Here is a 26,273-nt window from a genome sequence, read left to right as displayed (position 1 = left end):
TGCGGGTTGCCTTCCCAGGAGACTGAGAGTTCTCACGAAGGCCTTCCTGTCTGAAGCCATTCAAACATCATTTTCCCCTCTTGAGAGGGCAAAGAGGATAGAAACATTAAGAATGAACATGAAAATCATGACCATAATATTAATGGCTTCAACAATACAAACAATGGGTGCTTCGGAGGGAAGGGCCCATGGCTGGCAGGCTTTGGAACAGCAGAGCTAAACACATTCTCCCATGAGTCTTCCCAAAGGCTGGGCTCATAGAGGACTCACATTTCCTGGAAGAATATCTGCACAGTGTGACCCTCCCTCACAGACAAAGAAGCTGAGGCCCGTAGAAGACACTGGCCCCACATCCCTTGTCTCATGGGCGGAGCTGGAAACTGAACCCAGTTCTGGCTGCTACCTGAGCACACTTCCTCCCCTACCCCACGTTTCCCTACCACAGACTTGGATCGCTGGAGAAGGTGAGATCCCCTCGTGGCAAACAGTGGCTCAACCCTGCATTGGTTATCAGCTAAATGTGTTCCTGGTTCCAAATTGACAATATAGACACAGTTGAAAAACCAGACACCTAGAAGGTCTCTGAGACACTTGCCCCACCCCCATCTGAATCCAGAAAGCCTTCCACACGGGAAGCCGGTAGGAAGAACTGTCTGGAACGTAGGTCCTATTCCTGGCTCCAACCCAGTGACCTTTGGGATGGATTTCCTTAGCTGCTCAGTTCTCATCTATAAAATAAGGAATGTGACAGCAGAGGTTTCAAAGGTCCTGGTGTCTCTCCAGAACTTGGAGAGCCTCCCCGGGGACTGATTATACAGGGTCAATCAACTCCGGCAAGCTGACCACTGCGTCCTTTCTGCACGCAGGTTTAAAGGGGCCTCTCTCAGAGCTCCTGGTGGAGTGCTGCTTGTCGCTCTGAGGTGAGAGCCTTCAGGGAGTCTCTGCAGGCCTTTCTCCCGGATGCTATCCCTTTCTGGCAAAAGTCAGCCTCTACTGCTCATTTCAACACAATGCCGCCTAATCATTCCCATTGATCGATACAAAATAACTCATTTTTGCAAATGAAGCCTTAAGGTATTGCACTTCATGGACCCATGCTATTTATCTCCTCTGAGAATAAAGACAGAAGGCCAGGTGACAGGGGCAGGTACTCTTGGCTCCCCCTTTCCTCCCCAGGGATCTGGGTGCAGAAGAAACTGATGGAATGGGGGACGTTAACAGATAATGCCTTGTGTTGAGTGTCTTTCTGTGGGTTAAAAATAAGACTTGGGTGGGGGGGAGCAGCAAGATAGCTCTGTGGTTTAAGCACTCACTGTGCAATCCTGATGACCTGAGTTCAAAGTAGAAGGAACGCAATCAAGCCCAAATTGTTCCCTGGCTCCGTACTTGTGCCACAGCGTGCACAAGTCAAAACCTCATTACTTATGAATGACATACACACACGTCTGCAGAAATAAATAAGTAAGAACGAAAATAAATAAATAAATGATAAAATAAGAACATTACTCAATCTGTCAAAGACAGGGTAGCAGCTCTCTTGGACAGCTGTTGGACCGGAAGTTGAGGGAGGGAGGTTTAAAATGGGCTTAGGGTGCAAGGCTACCAACAAAGCTAAGGGCTCAAAGCTAAATTCTTCTTCCCTTTCCAGATGCCCATGAGTGAATAGCCAGAGCCAAGCTAACTACTAGGCCAGTAGGTGCTGTGCCAGGAAGGAGCCCTTGACACATTTGGAGACCATAAAAAAGCTTTAATACATTAAAAAAAAAGATTTATTCGTTATTATATCTAAGTACACTGTATCAGATCTCGTTAAGAGCCACCATGTGCTTGCTGGGATTTGAACTCAGGACCTTTGGAAGAGCAGTCAGTGCTCTCACCTGCTGAACCATCTCTCCAGCCCTAATACACTTCTTTTTAATGCAGGAAAAGTTGAGCATAATGGTAAGGAGTAGACAGCAATGAATTCAGTCTATATCTTAAGTGTACATGTGCTATATGCATGTGTGTACACACATGGGTGGGAGTACACACATCCACAGGTGTGTAGAGGTTGACAGTAGATGTCTTTCTCGATTATTCTGCACCATTTATTTAATTTACTGTGATGGTATACGTGCACATGCATGCAGTGTATGCATGTGCATATGGAACCAGCCAGAGATGAATGCTGTCAGATGTTTGCTATCTACACATTGTTTTTGTACAGTATATTCGTGTGTGTGTGTGTGTGTGTGTGTGTGTGTACCTCTAGTAGAAGGCCAGAAGTTGATGGCAAATGTCCTCCCTTTTGCTCTTCACCTCTGTTTTAAGTTCAAGTCTCTCACTAAACTCTGAGTTTGCTGTTTCAGATAGACAGGGTAGTCAGTAAGGCCCTGGGGATTCCCCTGTCTCTGCCCAGTGCCAGGGCTACAGAACTGTGTCGCTCCTGGCTTTTACATGAGTACTGAGGAGCTGAGCTCTGAACTTAGTGCTCGACCCACTGAGCCATCTCCCCAGTTCCCAGGATGTAATTTTGTATGAATGCCGTCATAAATTTTTTTATTTTATTTTATTTTTGTTTTTTCAAGACAGGGTTTTTCTGTGTAGCCCTGGCTGTCCTGGAACTCACTCTGTAGACCAGGCTGGCCTCGAACTCAGAAATCCGCCTGCCTCTGCCTCCCGAGTGCTGGGATTAAAGGTGTGCACCACCACTGCCTGGCAAAATTTTATTTTTGAGGGAGACAAAGTATCCAACAAAACAGAAGTGCCAAGGACCTCTGAGAGTCCTATGTGTTGTCTGCTGTCTCCCCCAGAGCACAGGCCAGGCAGTCTAAGGAAATACCCAGGGCGTGTAAATCATGGATTCTATCAGTTCTGAAAGCTGCAATCTCTTTCACTATTTCTCCTGCTTAGCTGAGCTGAGAACTTGATAGGAGATAAACCCTTCGCTACTTGTTCTAGTTGGCTGAGGATTTTTGGGGGGGGGGGCATGGGGCACCTGAGAGTCGACTCTGAAAGGGTCACCTGAAACCTCATCAAGATAAATGAACCAAACATTCAGGAAATGGAAGTTTCAACAGATACACACATGCTGACATGCACTTTGTTGGGCTGCTAGGTTTAACGGAGCTGCTCTTCCAGGGCCTGCCTGGCCAGTGGAAAAACAGTTCTGAAGTTTTGAGGAGATAAAGGGCTCATCTCCCTAGGTGCAAGTCTGTTAACTCTCTGCAGAGGATGAGGCAGGAGGACTGTGAGTTCAGGCCAGCTTGGGAATCACCGCAAGCTCAAGGCCAGTCTGAGCATAGCACCCACTATTCTCTCCCCTGACTGTTCATACTGTTAATGGGGCCATCCCCTCTATCCCCATGCCTCCCCTCTCTCCCCTGTCTCATTCTCTACCAGCAGGAAGGGTTTCCACTTACCTGAGAGTCGGCTCTTGAGTTTCATTTTACTGTTGCCCTGTTTGGGGCTTTCCAAGTTGTTCCCTTTGGATTCCTCAGAGCTGCCTACGTCCTGAGACTCTTCTGACCCGAGCATCTAAAAGGCAGAGCAAAGAGCTGATGGGAGAGGCGAGGCCTCCAATGGGTGGTTATCTCAGACAGACTGGAGCAGCAGCAATACAAATGTCACATGAGAGAAAAGCCTCACAGGATCAAAGTCCCACCCTTCAGGTCACCCGTGTACAAGGAACTGGCAAGGTCCACCAGGGAGGTTTCAGACTGGAAAGGACCCCGGGGCTGTTTCCATTTCCATTTTGCCTGGGAAGAACCTGGTCAAGGTGACCCCAGGGTAGTCAGTGGTGAGGCTAAATTGAGAGTCCCACTCTCCTGGTTTATGGCTTAGGGACTTTTGTATGGTGCAAATTGCCACAAATAAATCAGAAAGCCAAACCTGTTTCTAAGACACCAGTTTATGTCAACGACAGACGGTATATGCTCTGGAAATGTGGTTTTAGGGCATTTTTTGCCATTATGGAAATACTGAAGAGTATACTGTGAGGACTCCTTAGATGATCTAGACCAATCACTGGGGATGGGGGCAGGGCGCTCTGGATAGTCAGGAAACCAGCACAAGGTAGAAGGCTTTACAATCATCTTTTAATAGAAGAAGCTAACTCTAGCTGGGCAGTGGTGGGGCGTGCCTTTAACCCAGCCTTTGGGAGTCAGTGGTGGGTGGATCTGAGATTAATGTGCTAAAATGAGGATAAAAGCGTAGTATAGAAAATATGCAAATGAGTAATATGGTCCTTTATTGTCAGGTACTATGGGCTGCATATAACGACATATGCTGGATGTTTACATCTCGTGGCACAGGCTTATGTCAATATCAACATACGTTGCACTGCAATGCCACTAAGTTGGAATTTTTCAGTGCTGCTGTAATAATCTTCTGGGGCTTCCCTCTGCGAACGTAGCCCACCGATGGCTGAAATGCTATGTGCTACGTGTGCTGCGCAAGTGTATTTCTTTCAGTCGACCCACGCTGTTCCGTGTGCCACACTCCTGATTCTGAACTGTCCAGGTTCTGTGGAAGTGTCAGTCAGCTCAAATGTCTGTAGGCAGGTGTTTGGCATTTGATTCCAGGAAGGGACTTGGAGAAGATGGCCCCAAAGGCCATGGTATCAGGTGCCCCAGAGATGCCAACCATGCTAAAATATACTCTGATAGACTGGACAGCAGACTTGGGTATTTGAGAGTACTTCTTAATGGTCGGAGCAGGCATATGTACTAGAGAGACAGCTCAAATCAATAAAGGGCCTCTCATACAAGCCCCAGGACTTGAGTTCAGATCCATAACACCCATGTAAAGAGCAGAGAGTGATGGCCAGAGTCTAAGCCCAGCCTAAAAGGGAAGGAGGCAGGGGCTAGGGATGCGAGTGAGGATGGAGGTGTGCAGAGATGGAAAGGTCTTAGGAGGTTTTTGAGAGATGGTGTCTCAAAAATTAATGTGAATGGGCTGGAGAAACCACTCAGTAGTCAAGGGGCCTCCCGTTCCTCCAGAGGACCCGAGTTTCGTTCTTAACACCAAGTTTGTGGTCTTACAATAGCCCGTAATGCCAGATCCAGTGAACCCAGTGCCCTCTTCTGGTCTCTGTATATCCACATGCATATAACAGGTACATAAGAATAAAAATAAATCCTGAGAAAAGAGGAAGTTGGAGCGCTATTGGGGAAGACACCCAGCATCAACCTCTGGCTTCTACCAGCATGCGCACATGTGTAAGCCTGCATGCATGCACATGTATGTACGCCTACATGAAACTCACATCCCCCACTAAATTCAAGGAAGGATAGATTTAAAACTTATTAACTATATCAAATAATATGCTACTCTTTGGAATATTTTCTTTTGAGGTGATTTTAATACGAGGGGGAAAAATTCATATTATAAAATAGATAAGCTTCTCTCATATTTACAAAAATGGAAATACAACTATAACTATTGAAATTATAAAAATTAGTTTAAATATAATATCAATAAAAATGGCCTATGTGCCAACAGTACATAGGTGGGAAATGGGTAAAACATTTCATAGCGAGATCAAAATAATCACACATCTGCAATGAAATTGATGAAACACGTGAAAGACTTCAATGAAGTTAGGATGTATTATTGAGATGAATTATGAGATGTAGAGAGAGAGAGAGAGACATGGTATACCCATGGATATACCCCTTGGTTTAACATTAAAAAAATATCGTGATGTCCATTCATTTTAAATTGTTTTGTAGATTCATAGGAAACCCTGAAAACCTTCCCATATGTTGTAATTAAAAACCAGTGAACTAATTCTAAAAAAGAAAGAAAGAAAGAAAGAAAGAAAGAAAGAAAGAAAGAAAAAGATAAGCTTCATGCTAAGAATTGAACACAGGACATGTGTGTATCTCTCAGGACATGTGTGTATCTAATCTAGAGTATAAACTATAAAAAGCATTTAAAGCTAGCTAAATCCCAAGTGAGCTGTCTTTTATGAGGTGACTATTTATATCAGCTTTATATATTATTTGTATGTTTGACAATTCCCTTTCTTCTTTATGATAAAGTATCTTCTCAGATAAGAATGAGGAATAAAGGATCAGAGAACAAAGAGATGTGAGCAAAGTTTTGGAGGGGGCATTGGGAAGGAAAAATAATCCTGTCATGGTCAACAGCGATAACGAATGTGGCTCACTAATTTACAATGTCAGGGACTGGTGGGTGTCCAGGGTTAGATCACAAAGGGAATCCTGTGAGTGATTTTATAGGTTCTCCTGGCCTCAATGAAAACCCAGTAAAAAGAACCATCTAGGGCTGGAGAGATGGCTCAGGGGTTAAGAGCACTGATTGCTCTTCCAGAGGTCCTGAGTTCAGTTCCCAGCACCCACATGGTGGCTCACAGCCATCTGTAATGGGATCCAGTGCCCTCTTCTGGTGTGTCTGAAGACAGCTACAGTATACTCATATACCTAAAATAAATAAATTTTTTAAAAAAAGGAAGACTGTATAAAAATCTACTAACTAATGATAATAATAGTAATAATAATCAAAGGAAAACAATAACAAATCACAAAGGAAAAATCACTCTTATAAAACAAAATAAATAAATCTAGCGTTTTAAAACAAAACAAAAAAAACCCCAAACCAAACAACAACAACAAAAAGAACCATCTAGACTATAGGAGACCAAGAACCATGCAAACGGGTCATTCAGAGAGATGAAGAAAGTCATGGAAAGAGGCAACTCCACTGTGAACAGCAGTTCCCAGAGGTAGGCATAGACTCATAGTTCACTTGAAGAAAAAGGTGCTCTCTGTCTGCCAAGTCCCTGGTGGCTTTGGGGCTATTGAATGGATAGAGGCCAAGACCAAAAGCAACAGCCAGCTGGGCAGAGAGGCTTGTGCCAAGGAAGGAAAGCCACCCTGAGACCCTGTTTCTTGAGTTAGGGATAACTTTTTTCTGTTCTCCTCCATCATTCCAGCACAGCCCACGCCTTTCCCAGAAGCAGAGTGACTCTTGAAATGACACATAAACTCCTGAGTCTACGAGAAGGACCTTTCCACGGCTGTCCAGCCATGGCAGAGACCTCATCTACTCAATTCCCAGTGTCATATTTACTCCGTGTGATGGTTTGTATATGCTTGGCCCAGGGAGTGGCACTATTAGAAGGTATGTCAGTGTGGGTGTGGGTTTTAAGCACCTCATCCTAGCTTCCTGAAAGCCAGTCTTCTCCTAGCAGCCTTCAGATAAAGATGTAGAACTCTCAGTTCCTCCTGTACCATACCTGCCTGGATGCTGCCATGTTCCTGTGTTGGTGATAATGAACTGAATCTCTGAACCTGTAAGCCAGCCCCAATTAAATGTTGTCCTCATAAGAATGAGCAATGTCACCCAACTAAGACACTAGGATACTGCTCCTTTTATCCTAAGACACTATAGCTAAAGCAATAATAGATATGAACAGTCAACATGTATACGTGTGTGGTTCATTTACTATGTTTTTTTTTTATACCATTTCATTTTTCTAGCAAATACACATTCCAAGATAAACAGTAATGCTCACCTGATAGACGAGGAAGAAAACAGAGACTCTTAAGTAATACTGGTTTGCTTATAACATTCAAGGCCTACAACAGATTGCATGGGAAGGATGAATCTGAAACTAGTCCTGACTTACAGGAGGCCACATGCACTAAATCATATCTGGACATGCCAAGGAAATGCCATGAGCCTTCATTTGCAGAAGCTGATGGGCAGATTTCAGGCAGATTTTAACACAGAGGTCAATCGAGGCTTCAAGGAGAATATTTTCTCTGGCCCACAATCTCCCAGCACAACAAAGAATGAAATGATATTTAGTTTCTAAGGCTCACAAGTTGTGAGATTTCTTATGCCAAAGAAATCTTATGGTAAACTGTAGCTAAACCAAGAATGGTTCTAGATACACCACAGAGCACTTTAAAGGCCATACCACTGAGATGAAGACAGGAGTGAAGACTTATATGAGGACACTTCCTGGAAGTGTTAGCCTAGGAATGTTAGCCCCTTTCGTGGTACCATAACATGATGCTACAGGGGTGGTCTGAATAAAGGAAACCTTGCTGGGTGTGGTGGTACACACCTACAATCCCAGAACTCCTTAGGTGGAGAAGGGGGATCCAGAATTCAAGGTCTTCCTCAGTTATATAGTTATAGTCCTTGTTACTGTGGATGCTGGAGAATCCAATCTTGGGGAGCCAGTACCTGGTGTCACTTGCTGTGTCACTCCCATGACCAAGCAGCCCTTCTGAAGGTCTATTCATAGTAAATAGCCTGGTGCAAAGGTGACAAGGTCCTATGAAGGTTTAAGCACCTCTCATCAGGCGCTCCCTCCCAGTACCACACAGGGCTAAGATTCCAACACTGGCCAGAGCAAAATATTTCAGTTTCAATAGAGCATTTCCTCCCCTAATAGAAAACTGGTTTGTCACACTTTATGGCTCAGAACTCAATGAACAGGAAGTGGGCTATGGAGACGCATTAGCTGCAGTTTCTAGCAGGAAGCTGTGTACAAAGCCGTGTACTTTTTCACGACAATGAGCCTCCCCTTAGTCCTATGCAATAATAGACAATAGTCTGGAAATGCCTGCACTAAGAGAATCATTTTGCTGGGCCCATTCACTCCTCCAAATTTGCAGAACAAAGGGCTCTGCTCTGAAAATGGCTTTGTAGCTGTTCTAGAAGGAAATTAGCCTGAAGTTCTGGAAGGTGTCAGTTCAGTCTAGCAGTTAATAGGGTCTACAATCGTGAGAAGTTTATAATTCGTGCAAGGCAATGCTATTATACTCCTGAAATCTAATAGAACTTTCCAGTCCCTCATCTATCCTACCATCTGTGAAATTCTCTCTTAGTAAAAAAAAAGGCAGTTTTAGCTTCAGGTGTTGCAGGAATGGAGGTGGGCAGAGAACCCAGCCATGAGACACACATCCTGGTTGCATCATTTTATTCGTGATATATGCCAACTCCTGTGAGCATCAGTGTCCCCATCTGTGATATGGCACTGCAGGGGAGAATTCAACTATGTCGATTTCTGATTTATGGAGGCAGGCTTCCCTTATAAAGCCACACTGACCAGCTGAGGAAGGAAAAACGAGGGGGAGGGAGAGAAGAAAGAAGACAAATGAATAAACAGGAGACTACTCAGGACACCAATCAGCAATCAGATGTGAGTGGAAGGATCTGACCCAGGTGGAATCCTAAAACTAAAAGCTGGGCAGCAATCCACTTTGCATAGAGACCCCGCCCCAAGCTCGAGCTGCACACAGCACAGGGGCATTGTGGTCCTCCAGAGCAAGAAGGGCTAAGGGGAGGGACATCACGGGGCAAAGTGATGGTTGCAGGCGTCCACTGTGGGCTGATTCTGAGGGAGATTCCTGAGGGCAAGGGATGACTAAGTCAAACTTGGTGTGAGTCAGAGTCACTGACTCACACAGTGCTGCAAGACCCAAGCCCTAGGCAGCAATGCAAGGGCAGCCTCTGGAATACCCCACTGCCCTACATCAAAGGGGAGCGGCTTGAAAGGAAGCTAGACCGAGTTGTAGGGTTCTCAGTTCTCCTGTGCCCTCCCCCGACCCCCAGTTTTCCTGTGAGAGGAGGAAACCAAAAGCTTCCCAGGTGGCTACCAGACAAAAGTGAGGGAGGTTCATTAGTGTGTGTGAACCTGTCCCACCCAACAGATAATCACACACGCAGGAAACATATACTGCGGGTTATTGTGCCCATGATCCGTGAATGGAGTGCTGATGCCTGAGGCTGTCCTTCTTTGTGGAAGTGGAAATAACCAATCACATTTACTTTGAAAGGGACAAGATTAGTTTCTAACAGTCATCTAGGGTTAAAGTGAGGACGCAGCGAATGCACTAGCAGAGACCTAATGGGAATCTCGAGGGTGGTGGAGGGGAAGGTTGAGTTATAAGAACAAAACCAAATGCACACAGCTCAGGCTTCCCATCCTCAGGAGGCTTTAGGGTATCTCTGGATTTGATGGCTCATGGTGGCATGCACGGGACAACTCTAGACTGGTCTTAGTCTCCCATGCACAGAAAGTTAGCAGGTTTAATTTGAGAATAAGTAGAGACTGAGTGGGAGTCATCCCACCATATTTAGAAGTTGAAGAGAAGCCACCATATTTAGGGATTGAATATGGGGGAGGGGGCTTGTTTTTAAACAAAACCTCAATTGTTCAATTTTAACAATGAAGACTTGGGAGTCAGAAGCTCGGGTGTAAACCAGCTAGCACAGAGAGGCAAGGAAAGCACCCAGCTGGCCTTCCTTCCCAGCTGGTGCCCCAGAAGCAATGCCCACCTCTCACGAAATCTCAAAAAACAAAACAAAACAAAAAAACAAACCTCTTTCAAACTGAGTGCCCCTCCCTTGTACTTCCTGTATGTCTCTCCCTTCATTCTCCTGGTTTTCTCTTACTCTCTCTCTCTCTTTTTTTTTTCCCTTAGTAATCCTATGTTCATTTCTTGTCAATTGGTCGCTTGCTCCTCCTCTTGACCTATAGTTGACTTCATTTAATCCTATTTACAATCTTCAAGCAGAAAGTTCTTAAATCAAAGGTGTGTGCTAAGGCCGAGCCACACCACAACTGAAAACAGGTTTTTCCAGTAAATAGCACAATCTCCAGGTTCACAGTGTGATCAAATATCCTGCAACTGAGGCTGCTATCAAATCACCGCAAACCTAATAGCTAAGAAAGCAGTGGTCATCGCAAGTGAACTGAAGCACACAGGAGAACCAGGCAGGCTGCGTTCAACACCAGGGACCTGAAATCACACTGTGGACTTCCATCAGAGTAGTGGTGGTAGAGAAGAAAAACTAAAAGAAGACATGAGGATTAGCTACTGGAAGGGGGACATTTTCTTTGAAGATGAGCTCTGAGAGAACAGACTGAACAGTAGTGAGAAGTTTGGACTGAGGGGCTGGGTGTACTCCAGTGCCAATCTGAGGGAAGAGGATGCGAGTCTGTAGAGCGTCCATCTCTCTAAGCCCTTCTGCACCATAGGACTTAGAGAGGGAAAGGGGACTGATATACAAGAAAGTCCTGACCTGGGACTGAATCCTACACCCTTGAAACCTAAAACCCAGCTGTGCTACCTTTAGCGAGGGTCTAAATTGCCTCTGACCCCAAAATCACTTGGTTTCTGAAGAAAACACTTTCAAAATGAAGAACATGTCAGACTTTTTTTTTAACAGTTCTCAAAATTGTCCTAGGGAAAACAAAATACCAGAAGCAGATTTTATCTGGAACAAACACCATCTCTAGGTTAGAGTTTGTCCCCCATTTAAACTTCAAGGGTACAGGGCTAACAATGTGATGCAATTATTGGCTCATTGACATCTCTCTGGAAAGTGAAGAATGCGAGACTAACACATCCGATGTCGTTGGAACTGAAAAAGCCCGAGTGTTTCACGGGAAGCAGTCTAGTATATGGATGTCAGAAAAAAACATCTTTATTTTTTCTGACTACCACATCAAGAATCTTATTAGCCAAGATGGAGCAACATAAGACATAGGAGAAAACAAGGAAGGCCATTAACTAAAAGCAAAACAAAAGAAAAAACTCAAAAATTTTTCTTTTTCAAAAGAAAAACTCAAGGAAATTTAAATTTAAATTTAGATGACAATTACTTTCAATTGATTCTTAATTTTCTTAGGTTAACAGTCTGTGAAGGGAGTTAGGTTAGTGGGCACTCACTTGATTATCATTATTGCGGGACATTTTTTTTTCACTGTGGAACTGCCAAAAAAGCATTATTTTTTAATAAAACAATCCATGAGTGCCCAGATTCCATTTGTGGGAGCAGAGGAAGCCACTCAGTGCTATCCAGGAATCAACCCTTTGGGTCCATGCTAAAAGCTACCTTGTAGTGATGCTCTGTAGCTGCTGTTCAAAGCACGTAAGAGATCTCCTTAAATGCACTGTGACTCATCTAACGTTTGGCTCCTGCAGCCCCACAAACAAACAGCACAACTTTCATCTCCAACTTTCCCACTGCACAAGAATATCTATCTGGTCCCAAGGAAGATCTCAGAAGGAATGGTCACTCTCACTCCACCCTGGGCTCTTTACGGTTCCCAACACTCAGAAAAAGAAAAAAAGCCAAAGAATCTGCAGATGTGACGGAGCAGAGTCCAGCTCTCCTCCCCGGGGAAGCTGGGCTGCTGCACCCACTGGTCAGGATCCACAGGAGAGAGCAACGTGACTTCCCTTTCATGCTTCAGTCACAGGAACATGGTTTTTAGGTTGCTAAGTGAAACCCATTTTCCAAATCTCTGGGGCAGATGTGTGAGTGACTGAAAGAGAACCAGATGGTCATCAGAGAGGCCAGGACTGGAAATGAATAACCATTCATACAGAGGGAGTCAGAGCAACAACACACACAGACATACACATACACAGACACATACAACCAGGCACATACGTATACACACAGGCACACACAAATGTACGCACACACATAGGCACACATACAAATGCATGCACAGACACACAGACATACACAAATGCATGCACACACACACAAACACAGACAGATACACACATAGACACATGCATGCACATACACATACATAGACACACACATCAGATACATATGCATGCACATACACATACACACACAAATGCACAATCATACAAAGACACACACACAAAATTTATTCAGCACCAAGTGGCAAGGAACCTGTGACTTGCATGTAGAAATTACAAAAACTCTACCACACTGCTGGACCATTGCTTTCCCAAGAGAATAGCTTGGGACTAAAGAGAAAAGCAGCAGACATGGAGAGACGGATTTGTTATTCCTGCGTGCTTTGGTCCATGCAGAACATAGGAAGTGTACACAGCTCAGACACCCTCAGAGGCAGCAGGGGGAAGGGCAGCTGATGTCCATGGAGACATCCAGGCTGTGACTCTGCAAGTGAAATAATATCAACCTTGTTTTGTATGCGCCTGTTCCAGTTTCCACCCATTCATCACCCCCTTTCTCCTAAATTCCCACCCAGCAAACCTAAAGGGGCTTATAGGACTGTGTTGGGGATTGTTTAGATGATTTCATGCACACAAGTTAAGTAACTATCTTGGTTCCATAGAAAGCTGTGGTATATCTTACAGACCCCGGAACTTCGTCGTCATTAGCCTTTGCGTGATCCTCTTATGGGAGGTTTGTGTGACCTGCTTGAAAAGAGGACGGTATCCTTAGGGTCTTTGCATTCTGTAAGTGCAAACGTGAGTGTGTGGATGGCAGGGAGGACTTGCACGTCCCTCCTTAGTGCACAATTCAAATGGTGGCCGACGGGCACGCCAACATTCTCAACCAAGTAAGCTTTGCTCTTGGCTTGCCCTGTCCCTCTGACCTTGCGGGTGAGAAAGCATTGGTATCTGGAGCTTTTTTTCTAGATTTTTCTAAATTTCTGGACTGGGAAGAGAAGGGGCTCCCCTAAGGGTCACTCCTCAGCAGGAGCAGGTGGGCAGCTCCAACCCTGACAGATCTCTGACAGCACAACTATGATAGCTTTACTCTCAACTTACAGCAACAGAACAGTGTGAATGTCTCCTGTGTGTGTGTGCGCGCACAGAAAAATCTCAAGATGGTCAAAAAGCATGATAGAAGGCATGATTTAAGAAAAGATAAGATTAACAAAAGAAAAGAATAGGCTAGGCAGAAGCTGGGCCCTGGATTTAATTGGTAGCATTGCAAAGTAAGTAAATAAACAAAGAAACCAATATATTAGTAAATGGCATGTGAGGAGGCAAACAGGAGGTGTGGGAGGGGCAAGCAGGAGGCATGGGAGGAGCAAGCAAGATGTGTGGGAGGAGCAAGCAGGCGTGAGAGGGGCAAGCTGGAGGCATAGCAGGAAAGATGCAGATAAGCTGTGAAAGTTCTCTAAGCCAGCAGCACTGGTTCACGTGAACTTGCTCCTGTAAAAAAAAAAAAAAAAAAAAAAAAAAAAAAACCCAGACTCCTGTGGATTGTGATACTAGACAAAGCTTGTTCTGACTGGCCATGATCCATAAAGGCTTAGGTAAAGAGAAGAGCGTCATTGTGGATGGCTCTGCATCACTGTGAAGTTCCACATACAGTGCCCTCAGGGTCATCTGCTGCCCTTTACTGACCACCATGAGCTTTACTCTGAATTCTCTGTTTCTGGGAGTTCTGAATTTACATGGTTTGACTTTGGACCTGTAGTCCTAAGGGCATGTCTTTAAGAATCCGACAAGAAACTGTAGACGTGATAGGCAGAGCCTACAGGAAACAGCAGGAGAGGCTGGTGCCAGGGCCACCAACTCTCACCCACAGAGGGCCTCAACAAACTTCTGCTGGAGGCTGAACGTTGTAAAACGCTGATGATGGTTGGTTTCTTGGTGCACTGGCAAGTCCTCTGGTTTAATGATTGCCTGTGCTGCTATCACACTACAAGGGCAGAGCTGAGCGAGGAACAGAGACTGGTCATCAAAGTCAGAAGCGGCAGCCACCTGGCCTTCATAGTTGCTGACCCTTCATCTCAAGGCCTAGTCACACTCTGCTCTCCTCCCCCATCTCTTCACCTAAAGTTGTAAAGAAACTTGAGCATCTGTCAGAAGCGTGCCTTGGCAAGTAGAGGCAGAAACCGATGTGTAGAGATAGGTGGGAAGCCATAGGTTCACCTACATGGCCTGCTTTTATTTTAAAGTTCCATTTTAAACAACACCATTGAGAGCTCTGCACGAAACAGCCGAGTCTGTCCATCTTAAAAAGGGATGCTTGCTATGCATTATGGGTCTTTTCTGGCAACATCAAAGTTGGTTACCGGTCTGGCCACTTTACCAACAAGCATGCTGCCTGGAAGGAATGGAAAGGGTCTGTCCTTGGTCCCTTACGCTGGCCTCAGTGGTGATGAAAGCAAAGAAAATGGCTTGGGGACAAAGGAAGCAGAGGTAGCTTCCAGGCCTGGAGTTTCTCGGGAGGCAGAGGTTTCTGTGGGAATTCCCCAGAGGAAGTATAGAGCAGTTGAGAGTTGACACTCTGCGACAGAGAACAGCCAATGAGAAATAGGCCATGGCAGGAGGGGTCAAAGGTGAACAGAACCCAGTTTACAAAACCATTCAAGGGGAGCCCTGCCTTCAGAAACAGCATCAACCAAGGAAAGGGAAACTCCATCTTCTCACTCTCTCTCCCTTCCTGACCCCCCCAGCACCCCCCCCCCGGAGCCACTGCTTCAAGTACTTGGCACCACATGGCAGTGCTGGCTCTGCCCACTGAAGACCATTGACTTCAATCTCTGCCTTCCTGGTTTTTTGACATGGGCTCTTATTGTTCCATTCTCAGCTGGGCCAGCAAAGTGCTCTACACCTATCTGCCTACCTCCAAACCTTCCCTCTCCCTCACTGCCCAAGGATCCCAACATGGAAACTGCGTCTGTCACTCAACTACAAAGCCACCTGTAAGCACATTTCTCATAAAAGAAGTCCTAGTTCTTTAGTCTGGATTAAAGGCCCAGCCTGTGCATTTGGCGCAGTAGACTTCTCGTTCATCTTTGAACAGGGTGTGCTATGCTCTTACACTGGAAAGCCACCCATTTCTGTGGGTGATTTTGTGGAAATCCAATGAAATAATCAAATACTACCCTACCAACCTTGAAAAAGTTTTGGGTCATGCTGGGCACAGGGGCATATACCTTTAATTCCAGCTCTTAGAGGGCAGAGATCTCTGTGAGTCTGAGACCAGCCTGGTCTACATAGTGAGTTCCAAGGCAGACAGAGCTATAAAGTGAGACCCTGCCTCAAAAAACAAAAACAAAAGACTGCAAACAAACACCTCCAAAACAGAAGCCACAGCTGTCTCTCACTACAGCATATGGTTCGGTATCACTTATAACATACTCATCACTCAGCAGTGGAGATTGTAAAATGTACAGAAATAACAGTAATTCATGCTGGGCTACAGTAAACGCTGGGAGAGGAGAGGAACACTCTAGAAAAATGATGGAGCTGGCTACAGGGCAGGCTGACCCATACACTGGCTTGGCCGTGGGCACCTGCGAGGCCATGTGATAAACGTCTGTGGCTGGACGTAGTATCGGTGGGAGGAATGTTAGGAAGAATTAGAGATGTCTGCCCAGGGAGCTAAGACGGCTGGCTGGTGGGTCAATAACACCAGTGAAAGATCATGGCACAAATATTAAGAAAATAGATATCTTTGAGGGGAAACAAGGACATAGTATCAAACATGAGGGGGGGTGGGAGGTGTGGGAGGAGGGAGGAGAGAGAGAGAGAGAGAGAGAGAGAGAGAGAGAGAGAGAGAGAGAGAGAGAGAGAACGAACTAGAACGCACTTTGTTGCAAGTCATGAATCAGAGGATGACTTTCTGACTCTGAGTGCTAAAAGGCCAAGAGAACATTCAAAATAAGGCTTGAGTGGAAAATAAAATCTCCAAAGAAACTGTAGAGTCTTGGTAGGCAAGAGGTGGAAAGCTGGGCGCTTTAAGTGAAGTACAAGGACCATGGTCTTCTTTCTCTGCAAATGTCATGTTGGGAGCTAAACTACTACTTATGTAAACAGCAAGGCAAGAAAAACAAGCCAACAAAGCAAACAAAAGGCAAGGCAAGCTCTCAGGCCCCCGGGTGTGAGGTGGGAGAATTCTATTGGTCCAGAGCATCTTTGTTTCTTTGAGAAATTTCTGCCCTGGAATTCCACAGCAGAACCCTGACCTCTGCTATTTTGCTTTGTTTTGATTTCCCAGGCTGTGCACTACCATGTTGCATAAGGGGCTAGAATAGAGAAAGTCAAGGAATTCTACCTTTTGGTGCCCAGAAAGATTTTTGTTAAAGTTTGTGTCTTCAGCACCCAGTTACCACTTATCTAATGCATCCGAGCACCACCCACAGCAATTTTGTCACTTGAAGAATGTTTTTGTTACACAGACTTATTTTGTGAGCCTGCACGCATGTGCATGAGTGGGTGCTGGAAAACAGCACGCAGAGTCACTTCTTCCTTCCACTGTGGGAGTACCAGGATGGCTCGAACTTAAGCTCCCAGGCTTTGCAGCAAGACCCTTTACTTACTGAGCCATCTTGCTGGCCCAAGGCTTTCTTAAAAGTCATCACAGATGCCGGGCGTGGTGGCGCACGCCTTTAATCCCAGCACTCGGGAGGCAGAGGCAGGCGGATTTTTGAGTTCGAGGCCAGCCTGGTCTACAAAGTGAGTGCCAGGACAGCCAGGGCTACGCAGAGAAACCCTGTCTCGAAAAACCAAAAAAAAAAAAAAAAAAAAAGTCATCACAGCAGTAATTGGAAGAGAGACTGAGTGTGGACCTCTTGTCTTGAGGTAAGATTCGACTATGATGGTATGACATCCGTGAGCAGACTTAAGAAATCAAATATATTTCAAGGGCTTCTTGAAGCTCCAATGAGTCACACTGCCCTTTTCTTCCCCTTTTACTGATTGCTATTGCTTTGTCTATGACAGAAAACATTTTCTATTTTAGAACAGCCCCCTTCCCCCCTTTTTCCTCCTTTTTTCCTCTCTATATTCCCCTTTACCTTGCAATATATGGACATAACTTTAATCCCCAGAAGGCTTAAATTCAGCCGACCCCAATTAAGAGAGTAGAGAGTGGTATTGATGGTAAAACGTTGTGTAATTACGGACAGGAATGGAAGGTGTCTTTAGAACAAAGAACTAGGCAGGAAGCCATTTATCTAGTGATAAAAATCTCACAACATCTACAATATAATTTTCACAAAAGACATTAACAGAAGGGCAAGGACATTGTATTGCTGCTCTAGAGGCCCATTATGTTACTTTATATGTGAGTATGTAATAAGTAATATATATTACATGCTCTAGTGGTTCATTATGGCATTTACCTGAAATTTGAAGGGATATCTCCAGTCCAAAAGCTGACTGTATTCAGATGGTATTTTAACAGTATTTAAAACACACACATACACACACAAGCACACACACATACACAAATAGAATGCAATAACATTTTTCAAAAAATAAAGTAAATTGAGGGCTGGGTATGGTGGTGCACACCTCTAATCCCAGGCCTTGGAGGCAGATCCTGGTCTACACAGCAATTCCAGATCAGCAGTGAGGAGGCCCTGTCTCAAAAGATGAGACACCAAAGCAAAACAAACCCCACCCCCACAACAGAACCCCAAATATAATACTACTATACAGTGAGATGCAATCTATAAACATCCTAATGCCTTCCTTCCACGCCCCAGAAACCAGGTTGGTTTCTACTAACCTCAAGTGTGTCTACTCTCCTTGGAGACCCCTTCATTATAAGCTCCCATTTACAGGGCACGGCATTCACTTTTTCTATGCAACCGCCCAGATGTTTACTTCCCTGGGAACTGCAAACTGCACAGACAAGGGAAGGAGGCACAGAGCCAGACAGCGAGTCGCAGCAAGCCCTGCAAATGTTGCTACAGGAGTAAGTCTAAGTCAAACATCAGCAGCTTTCCGGGCGATCCGTCCCGGGCAAGTAATTATTCTTATCTCTGTTCTCCTCCACGAATCGCTTCATCTCCTTACGTATGAAACCAAACCAAACCAAAGCCACCCCCCAGATTTAAATCTTAGTTTCTTAGGCCAGTGTTAATGGCAGCCTTCTCCTCCTTTATCCAGTGTTGGCAGTTCTGCACGGTGCCTTGAGTTTCACACAGCCCCTAAGCTACGTTCCGTGCCAGTGGAAGCACCCGCCTGAGATGTGTAAGCCAAGCGAGGCCCACCAGGGAAAGTCCAGGATTTCGAGGAGAGGCAGGGACATAGATGCAGTCAGGGTATCTGTGCATCTGCTCATGCTGGAGCTGGCACGATACCTCCCACAAGTACACTGCCAGTCTATCTGCAGAAACAGGTATATGCAAAGGTGGCCAACAGATGTGCAAGCACGTGCCTTGAAGGACCCAGGCTTCCACGCTTCCCACGTGCATAGTGAACATCCCTACTTCCTGACCCCTAAACTGCAGGAAGGAATGGGGTAGTTCGAGTCTAAAATCTCCTTTTGTCTCAAGGCTGTGCCCTGCACAGGGAGGTGGGGGGGGGGAGGTAGGGGGGGATGGAGATGGGGAGCTCCTACAAGTCTACTGTGTGACTGATAGAGTCCTGCCCCTTCTGCTTTCTACAATCTTGCTGAGCATCAGAGTCCCATGAGCACTTCAGAAAGCCCAGACTCCTGGACCCCACCATTTGCAGACCTTCTGAAACCAACCTCCTATAAGCCACGCCCTCCTGCCAGTGCAGCGACCCCTCTGCATCATGCCTGCATGTCTGTAGAGTGTGTGTATCCTTGGCGTACCGCTTTGTCCCTGACTCTTGTGTTTTCCCTCATGGCTGCCTAAACTGGGAGTAGGTTGGTGGGTATGAGTGAAGGTGACTGAGGGTGGGTGTGTGGGAGGCAGGGACAGGGCGGAGGGAGGGGGCAAGCTTGTTATCTGTGGATCTCAGTGGCCTCTCTCATCAAGGATTTCTAGCCTAATGCATGTTAAGTACGGCCCAGCTCATCCCCAGGTTCCTCGTTGGTCTGCCGTGTTACCGTTTGCTTTTTCTGAGTCCGTGTTCTCTACAGCTGTGAGTCTGGGCTCTTTCCCTGATGCCTTGGGCTAGCTAGTGTTTCTATTCACATGTCACTTGTCCTTTACCAATTTCTATTGAGATGTTTAATCCTTTGATCATTACAGTTGATTTGTTAAATATCAGGGCCTACCACAAACAGAAACAGAAGGCACACGACCCAATTCCTTCTATGAAGCCACAGTTATGCTGCATATTCTCCCCTTGGAGATGGAACAGTTTCTGTCTAACCAGGGCTTTCCCTGGTACTGTAATTTATTTCATGTTGCTTTTGAGACAGGTCTCATGTAGCCCAGGATAGCCTCAAATTCACTATATACCCCAGGATGACCTTGAACTTCTGACCTAAGTGCTGAGATTATAGGTGTGTGGCACAATGCCTGGTTTATGTGGTAGGCCAGCAATCTACCAATGGAGCCACAGCCCCAGATTCCCGTTAAAGCTTTATTTAATGTTTCAGAGCTCAAAAATGAGATGCATGGTCTACAGACAGGCCAGACCAGTTGTGAGGATCCCTTGCCTCATGCAGCTGATGGCGCCTTGGGAGAAAGACCAAACATATCTGGGCCAGCAGTTCACAGAGGATGAACATGGACAGCAAGGGTGAGCCAGGGGGTGGGGGGTTGGGGGGTGGAGAGTCGGGGGTTGGGAGCGGTCAGTACAATGTAGTAGTTCCTCTGAGGAAGTCAGATTACAAGGTCTTGAAGATGAGCCTCAGCTGCAGACAGAGGCTTCCACAGACAGAAGAGCATCTGCAAAGGTTCTGAGGCTGGAAAACAGGAAGCCACCATGCGGGGCTGTGCTGTGGTTAGTAAGCGGAGCAGTTGCTTAGAGTCAGTAGTGAGCTTGGTGCAAAGAGAGGTCTGAGAGGCAGGCAGAGGGCATGTGAAGACTGGGGAGATTATTAGTTCAGTTTCCACTCTTGCTGAAAGCCAAAGGAAAGCCACCAAAAGCCACCATTCTGTGTAGAGAAAGGAACAGCCACAGGGTTGTTTAACCTGCCCCCCAACCCCGCGCCCCTGTCCCCGAGTCCTTCATGGTAGGCTTACCCACTTGCTTGGGTGGGGCCTTCTGGGAAAGCTGTCCTTTCCCCTCTTCCCTCAAAGGTACCAGTGTCCCCAGCAACTCTGATGAAGAATGCAGGCGTTTGCTTTGCTTTTGAAGTCCTCGGGGTCGACAGAGGTCATTTCCCAAAGCTTAACCATGCTACCTAAGTTCAAGGCGCAGAGAGAGGAGTACTAGGTTCTGAATGGCAGAGAAAGAAGGTCGGTGCAAGAGCAGATAGAAATAGATCAGGAACCCATATTTTCTCCTTTTAGTAGGACACCTTCCTGTGTGTGCCAGTGTGACACAGCAGATTGATCCCTTGTGCAGAGAAGCGTTGTAAGCTACTCGGATGACCTGGTATGGTTCACATTCAAAGATGTACTCTACCACTAATCTGCCTGCGTAAACCACGTTCAAGCAGAAGTCTGGAAGTCTGAATTGAAACCCTGAGTTGTTTTCAAGCATCCTTAAGGAGCAGTAAGAGTGTCTTCGTGCACACAAAAGAGCGTTCTAGAGACTGATATATATGCACACAACCCCGCAGCCTGTGGTTTCCAGTTTCAACTTTCTTAAATGAAACGCATCTCCCTTTCAGAAGTTTTCAGAATGTGCTGAGAAAGATATAAAAAAGGAAGGCGCCGCATTCTTCTCTGATTCTGTCACTCAGGTCTTCAGAAAGGCATCAATCCTAGTGCTGGAAGCAGCCAGAGGCTCACTTACCGTGCCCCGGACAGCAGCTGAGCCTGTCCCCTCTTCATCATCCCTGGTTGCCTCCTGGTCTTCGTTGTCAGTCCAGGAGGATATGTCCTCCACTGAACTAGTCAGGTCAGGTAAGCTCTTCGATGTTAACTTCAGAAGGTCCTCCGCTGAGCTCTCCTAAGAGGATACACGAGAGGCCCAGGAATTATCCACCCGGGTACCAGCAGCAGCTGATGGAATTCAACCTGCTGAGGCCAGCCACAAGCTCTGACCCAGAGAAGTTTATGGTCCACACGTGTGGGGTCACTGTCAATGTCAGGTGTAGTAACACATTGTAAAGCCACAAGGAGCACCCAGGAGCCTGGCACACTTCCTAGAAAGACCACTAGACACGGAGGCCATGGACGGGAACTGGGCTGAAGAGCTGAGCTAAGGAAAGACTGTGATGTTTTCCCTTTATCTCCTCAGCCTAGCCACTTCCGTAGGGAGTAGAACGCTCCACGAGGCTTGAACCATCCAACTGCTTGACTGTCCGCAGAACACAGAAGCCAAAACCAACTCCCAGGTTGTAACAGACCTTACAAAGTTTTAGTGATCTGGCATCCAAAGGCAGCAATGCTTGTTACCTGCTTGATGCCATTTTTAACCCAGAGGTATGTGAAGAACATTCACTCTAGGCAAGCACTTTATCCACTGAGCTACACTCCAGGCCTAGGACAACCGTCTGTAACAGTAATTGTGAATATATTGCACTGTCTGTCTGTCTAAGGAAATAAGTTATTAGGCCACACATGAGTCCATTTCTCTTCGGTGTTGTCTACTCTGTTGGACCATCTGTAAGAAAGAATTTTTTTTTTTTTAAATAAAATGAAGGTTGTAACCAGTGAGTAAATTACAAAGCAGCCATGAGATAGAATATTCTATGGCACTGAGATGAACTTCTGGTGGGAAAGGGTCTCCCGGCAGATCAGAAGCATGTATGACAGCATGATATCCTCCCATGTGGAATGATGATGCATGTGCTCATGCATGACAAAGCGAGAGGTAGTCTCTCCACTGCTCCCTCTAGCCAGCCACCCTGCTCAGGGGCTTAACTGCCTCCTTTAAGCTTTGTGACATCCTCAGAGGCAGTTCCCAAGTCTCGAGTTGCTGTGCAGAAAGGGAACAGGGATTTAAACATGTAATGGCTTGCCCAGAACGCACAGCTTTTCTCAGGGTGGAGCTGGTGTTTAAGTCCATGTGGGATGGCCTCCAAGACGTCCTCTGTCGATTTGTGTTTGACTCAAAGAAAATGAAAACATGGGCGCGCGTGCGCGCACACACACACACACACATACACACCCCACATACACAGAGTAAAGAGCATCGAAATCACCCTGGCTGTTCTAGTTTTTGTTCTAGCTTTTTTTTCTTGCTGTGATTTTAAAAAAGGACTAAAAGCTTGCTGGAGTGCTGTGTGCCTTCTATCCCAGCACTCAGGAGGATCTCTGCACGGATGAGGCTAGCCTGGTCTACACAGTGAGTTCCAGGTCAGCCAGGGCTATCTAGAGAGAACCTGTTTCTAAAAGCAAGGCAAAACAATCAAACAAACAGACAAGGACTAAACAAGCTGAGGAAGGAAATGTTTATTCCACTCACACATCCTTATCACAGTCTATCAGGATGGAAACCAAGGCAGGGGGACCTGGAAGTAGCAACTGAAGCAGTGGCTATAGAGGAAGGCTGCTTCCTGGCTTGCTCTCCGTGGCCTGCTTGCTCAACTTGTTTTTATAGAACCGCAGTCCACCTGCTCAGGGGTGATATTACCAGTGTGTTGGGCACCTCCTCATCAATCAGGAAATGTCCCCACAGACTTGCTGGAAGCTCCCCTTCCCAAGAGAACCCTGACTTGCATCAGGTTGACAAAAAACTACCCAGCACACCGGCAGGTCGGCTTTCACAACACAGACACCCAAGTTCTTACTAGGATACAGGCTAACTGCCTGTTTCTGTGGAAACATCCGGCATCCTCTCCATGAGGTGACTACACTTCCAGACAATGCCTTAAAGTTTTGTGACAAGTGTCCTAGAACTAGAATAGTAAGATTTTTACATTTTTATGATTCTTTATAGTTGGGACACTGGAAACGCTCCCATCCTTCAAACCCCAGGGATAAAGGCAAAACCAAGCCTATGGCTTCCCTACTCTGGTTAGATAAAGGGGAAGAATGGCTGGATGCCAGGAGAAACCTGCTGATGAATGCTCCTCTTCCTCTTGCATGGACGAGCACTCAGACAGTTGGGGACAAGGTTAGGGACCAGCAGCAGGCTGGATCGCTGGCTGCCTGAGTGTAAACAGGACACACAGCAGGAACTGAAAGGTGTTAGCTATCCTCTGAGATCTGGGGTGGGTGCCCAGGATCCCGTGGTGTGAGGAACTGGTTCCCGGATGTTGCTCAGCCCTATAAGAACCCCGGGCCTCTGGGAGGAGCACACTGTCTTTTCCTGACACCCTGCTCTGTTACACTTTACATGTTCTTTACCTCTAGGGCAGCTGGGAGAATGGCAGCAGCAGACATTTCGCAATCCATTGGACTTGGCAGAAAACCTGCTTTTTGTCTATTGCCGTCAGCCCCCAAGGAAGTTAAATAATCGCTGGGATTTAAATGGAAGTCTTTGAATAAGAAGAACACACATCTGCCTCCAGGGATTGGTTTAGCATCTACTGAGATGGTTCTGGCATCTGGCACCTGTTATATACTCTACCTCTTATCTCTTACGGGGCCAGGTAGGTGGAGAGCCTGGCATTACTCAGAACCACCTTTGAGGTCCTGTGAGTGTCCTTCATAGGGCAACAGCATAGCTCTGCAGAGCTAAGATGTGTGTGGCCTCGCACAGATTCTTCTGAGCAGCCAGTACTGGCCCACGTCTCCACACATTTAGCATGGAGAAGGCATTCCCCTATTCCTCCTCCGAGTTTAGCAGGTTAAAGTGAGCTGTTTAGACCTGAGGCTGTGATGGCACATGCCATAATCCTGGGCAGAAACTGACACTTTGAGCTGCTCCCTGGATGGAGGTAGCTGTGCAAATGAAGTAGGCTGCAAACACAGGACTATGTGCAAGACCCAGGGATGCTGCCAAACTGCTGATCTGCTAGGCAAAGTGAAGAGGTGTTCTTTCTTCCCTTGAAGCATGTCCCCCTGTCCGTGAAAGGAGTGGTTAGCAGGGGGACTGAGAAGCCCTCAGGACCTCTATTTTTCCTTGTCCCTGCTGTTGAGAGATGCAGAGAGCCCTTTGGGTATGGAAGATTCAGGAGAAGTTCCCAGGGCCCACAAAACCTCTGTAGGGGGTAAAGGGCTACCAGGAAGAGTGGGCTCAGATCTGCCTCGGGTGCTTACAACTTTCACCCAAGGTGTACCTTGGCAACCCTCATGTTCTCCTCAAAGGTTTGGGGTAAGAGGTAGGAAGAGAAACAGATTTTTTTTTTTTTTTTTTTTGGTTTTTCAAGACAGGGTTTCTCTTTATAGCCCTGGCTGTCCTGGAACTCACTTTGTAGACCAGGCTGGCCTCGAACTCAGAAATCCATCTGCCTCTGCCTCCCAACTGCTGGGATCAAAGGTGTGTGCCACCATGCCTGGCTTGAGGCAGATTTTTCAGATAGCTTGAAAAGGAATCCTAATCTGTTATTATATATAGTTGTCTTTTGTTACCTGTGAGACACTTCCCACAGACACCAGAGCTTAAAATGCTTAAAATCCTTCTTCCTACAACATGATATAATATTTGTATAAAGCATATCTATCCCTTAAATAGTTCCTAGGTTGTCATACAATGTGAATGATCTATAAATAGCTGCTGGATTATTTTAGGAGCAACAAAGGGAGAGGTTTAGGGTCTGTGTTAAGTAAAAATACAATTGTTACTTTAAATACTTTCCATCTGGGGTTGGTTGAGCCTATGGATGGAGACTCATGGATATGGAGAACCAACTGCATTCCCCAAACTGGTGCTAGATCTTATAATCTAAAAAAGAAAAAATACAGGAAAACCTACAGATGCCAAGGTTCAAAATAAAAATCAGGAAGATGGAAAGGGAATTAGAAACCCTGGCAGCAGCCTCTGTGCAGAGCTGAGCTGTGTGTGGCCTCACACAGATTCTCCCAGTCAGCCACTCAGCGGCAGAAAGAGCCATGTGGTTCTACCTTACTCACTCCTAAGTCACAGGACCTCTTTAATGGTCTCAACAGCACAACCAGAAGACCTAGCAGAAGGAGAGCAGTCATTGTCTCCTGGCCTCCTCAGAGCCGTGGCATCGGCAGCCTTTCTCCAGGAACTTTTGAATGCAGATCATAAGAGCCCATGACAGAGTCATTACATCAACACACACAGGTGAAAGAAGCTCAGACTTAGGTTTCAGGATCCGGTGATAACAGTGAAGACCAAGAGGGAGAGACAGCAGCAGAATGGGACAGAGGGTGGTGTGCCAAGCATTTGCTGTCTGGCACTGTTGACAGCACCATGACCTCTGCAAGATGGCCGCCACCATGGATGCTCTGCCCACTGTCACATCTGCAGAGTTGGGGAGGAAGGGAAGGTGGAGGTGGTTGGACAAAGGAGGCATAGAGCTTCTTCCAGCTCTAACACTGTAGGGGTGATTAGACTAGGGCCCAGGACTCTCCACAGACAGCCCTGAGACTTTTCTCATTCTGGCCTCAGAAGATGCATTCCTTACTGTGGTGGTTTGTATGTGAAGTGTCCATGCCCCCTCACCCCCAGCTGTGCTGAAGGCCTGGTCCTTCGTACAATACTTGGAGGTGGGACTTAGGTAAGTGGTTGGTCCTGAGTGTTCTGACTTAACGGATGGATGGATCCGTTAATGGATTCACAACTGGAGTACTGGGAAGTGGTAGGAACTGAAAGATGGGGCCTAGTTGGACTAAGAGGGTCCCTGGGGCATGTGTCTTTGAAGGGCCTCTTCATGGC

At 46.2% G+C, this 26,273-nt stretch overlaps 1 protein-coding gene across 10 annotated transcripts in view; it reads right to left on the bottom strand.

Annotated features, from left to right (window-relative positions):
* The window catches only part of Pdzd2 (PDZ domain containing 2), a 372,386-nt gene that overhangs the window by 56,443 nt on the left and 289,670 nt on the right, over positions 1–26,273 (bottom strand). For 9 of the 10 annotated variants that reach the window (XM_029469405.2, XM_029469409.2, XM_029469406.2 and 6 more), the window contains 2 exons: positions 21,333–21,488; positions 3,402–3,516 (listed from right to left, as the gene is read on the bottom strand). In XM_029469405.2, the coding sequence (XP_029325265.1) occupies positions 3,402–3,516; positions 21,333–21,488 (271 nt within the window). The remainder of the gene's footprint in view (positions 1–3,401; positions 3,517–21,332; positions 21,489–26,273) is intronic. The other variant, XM_085831392.1, reaches the window with a different exon arrangement.

Source organism: Mus caroli, unplaced genomic scaffold (genome assembly GCF_978045245.1).
Source record: "Mus caroli unplaced genomic scaffold, Mus_caroli_1 scaffold_16, whole genome shotgun sequence".
NCBI classification, from domain to species: Eukaryota; Metazoa; Chordata; class Mammalia; order Rodentia; family Muridae; genus Mus; species Mus caroli.
Note: the sequence above shows the minus strand (reverse complement) of the source record. Positions and strands in the feature narration are given on the sequence as shown.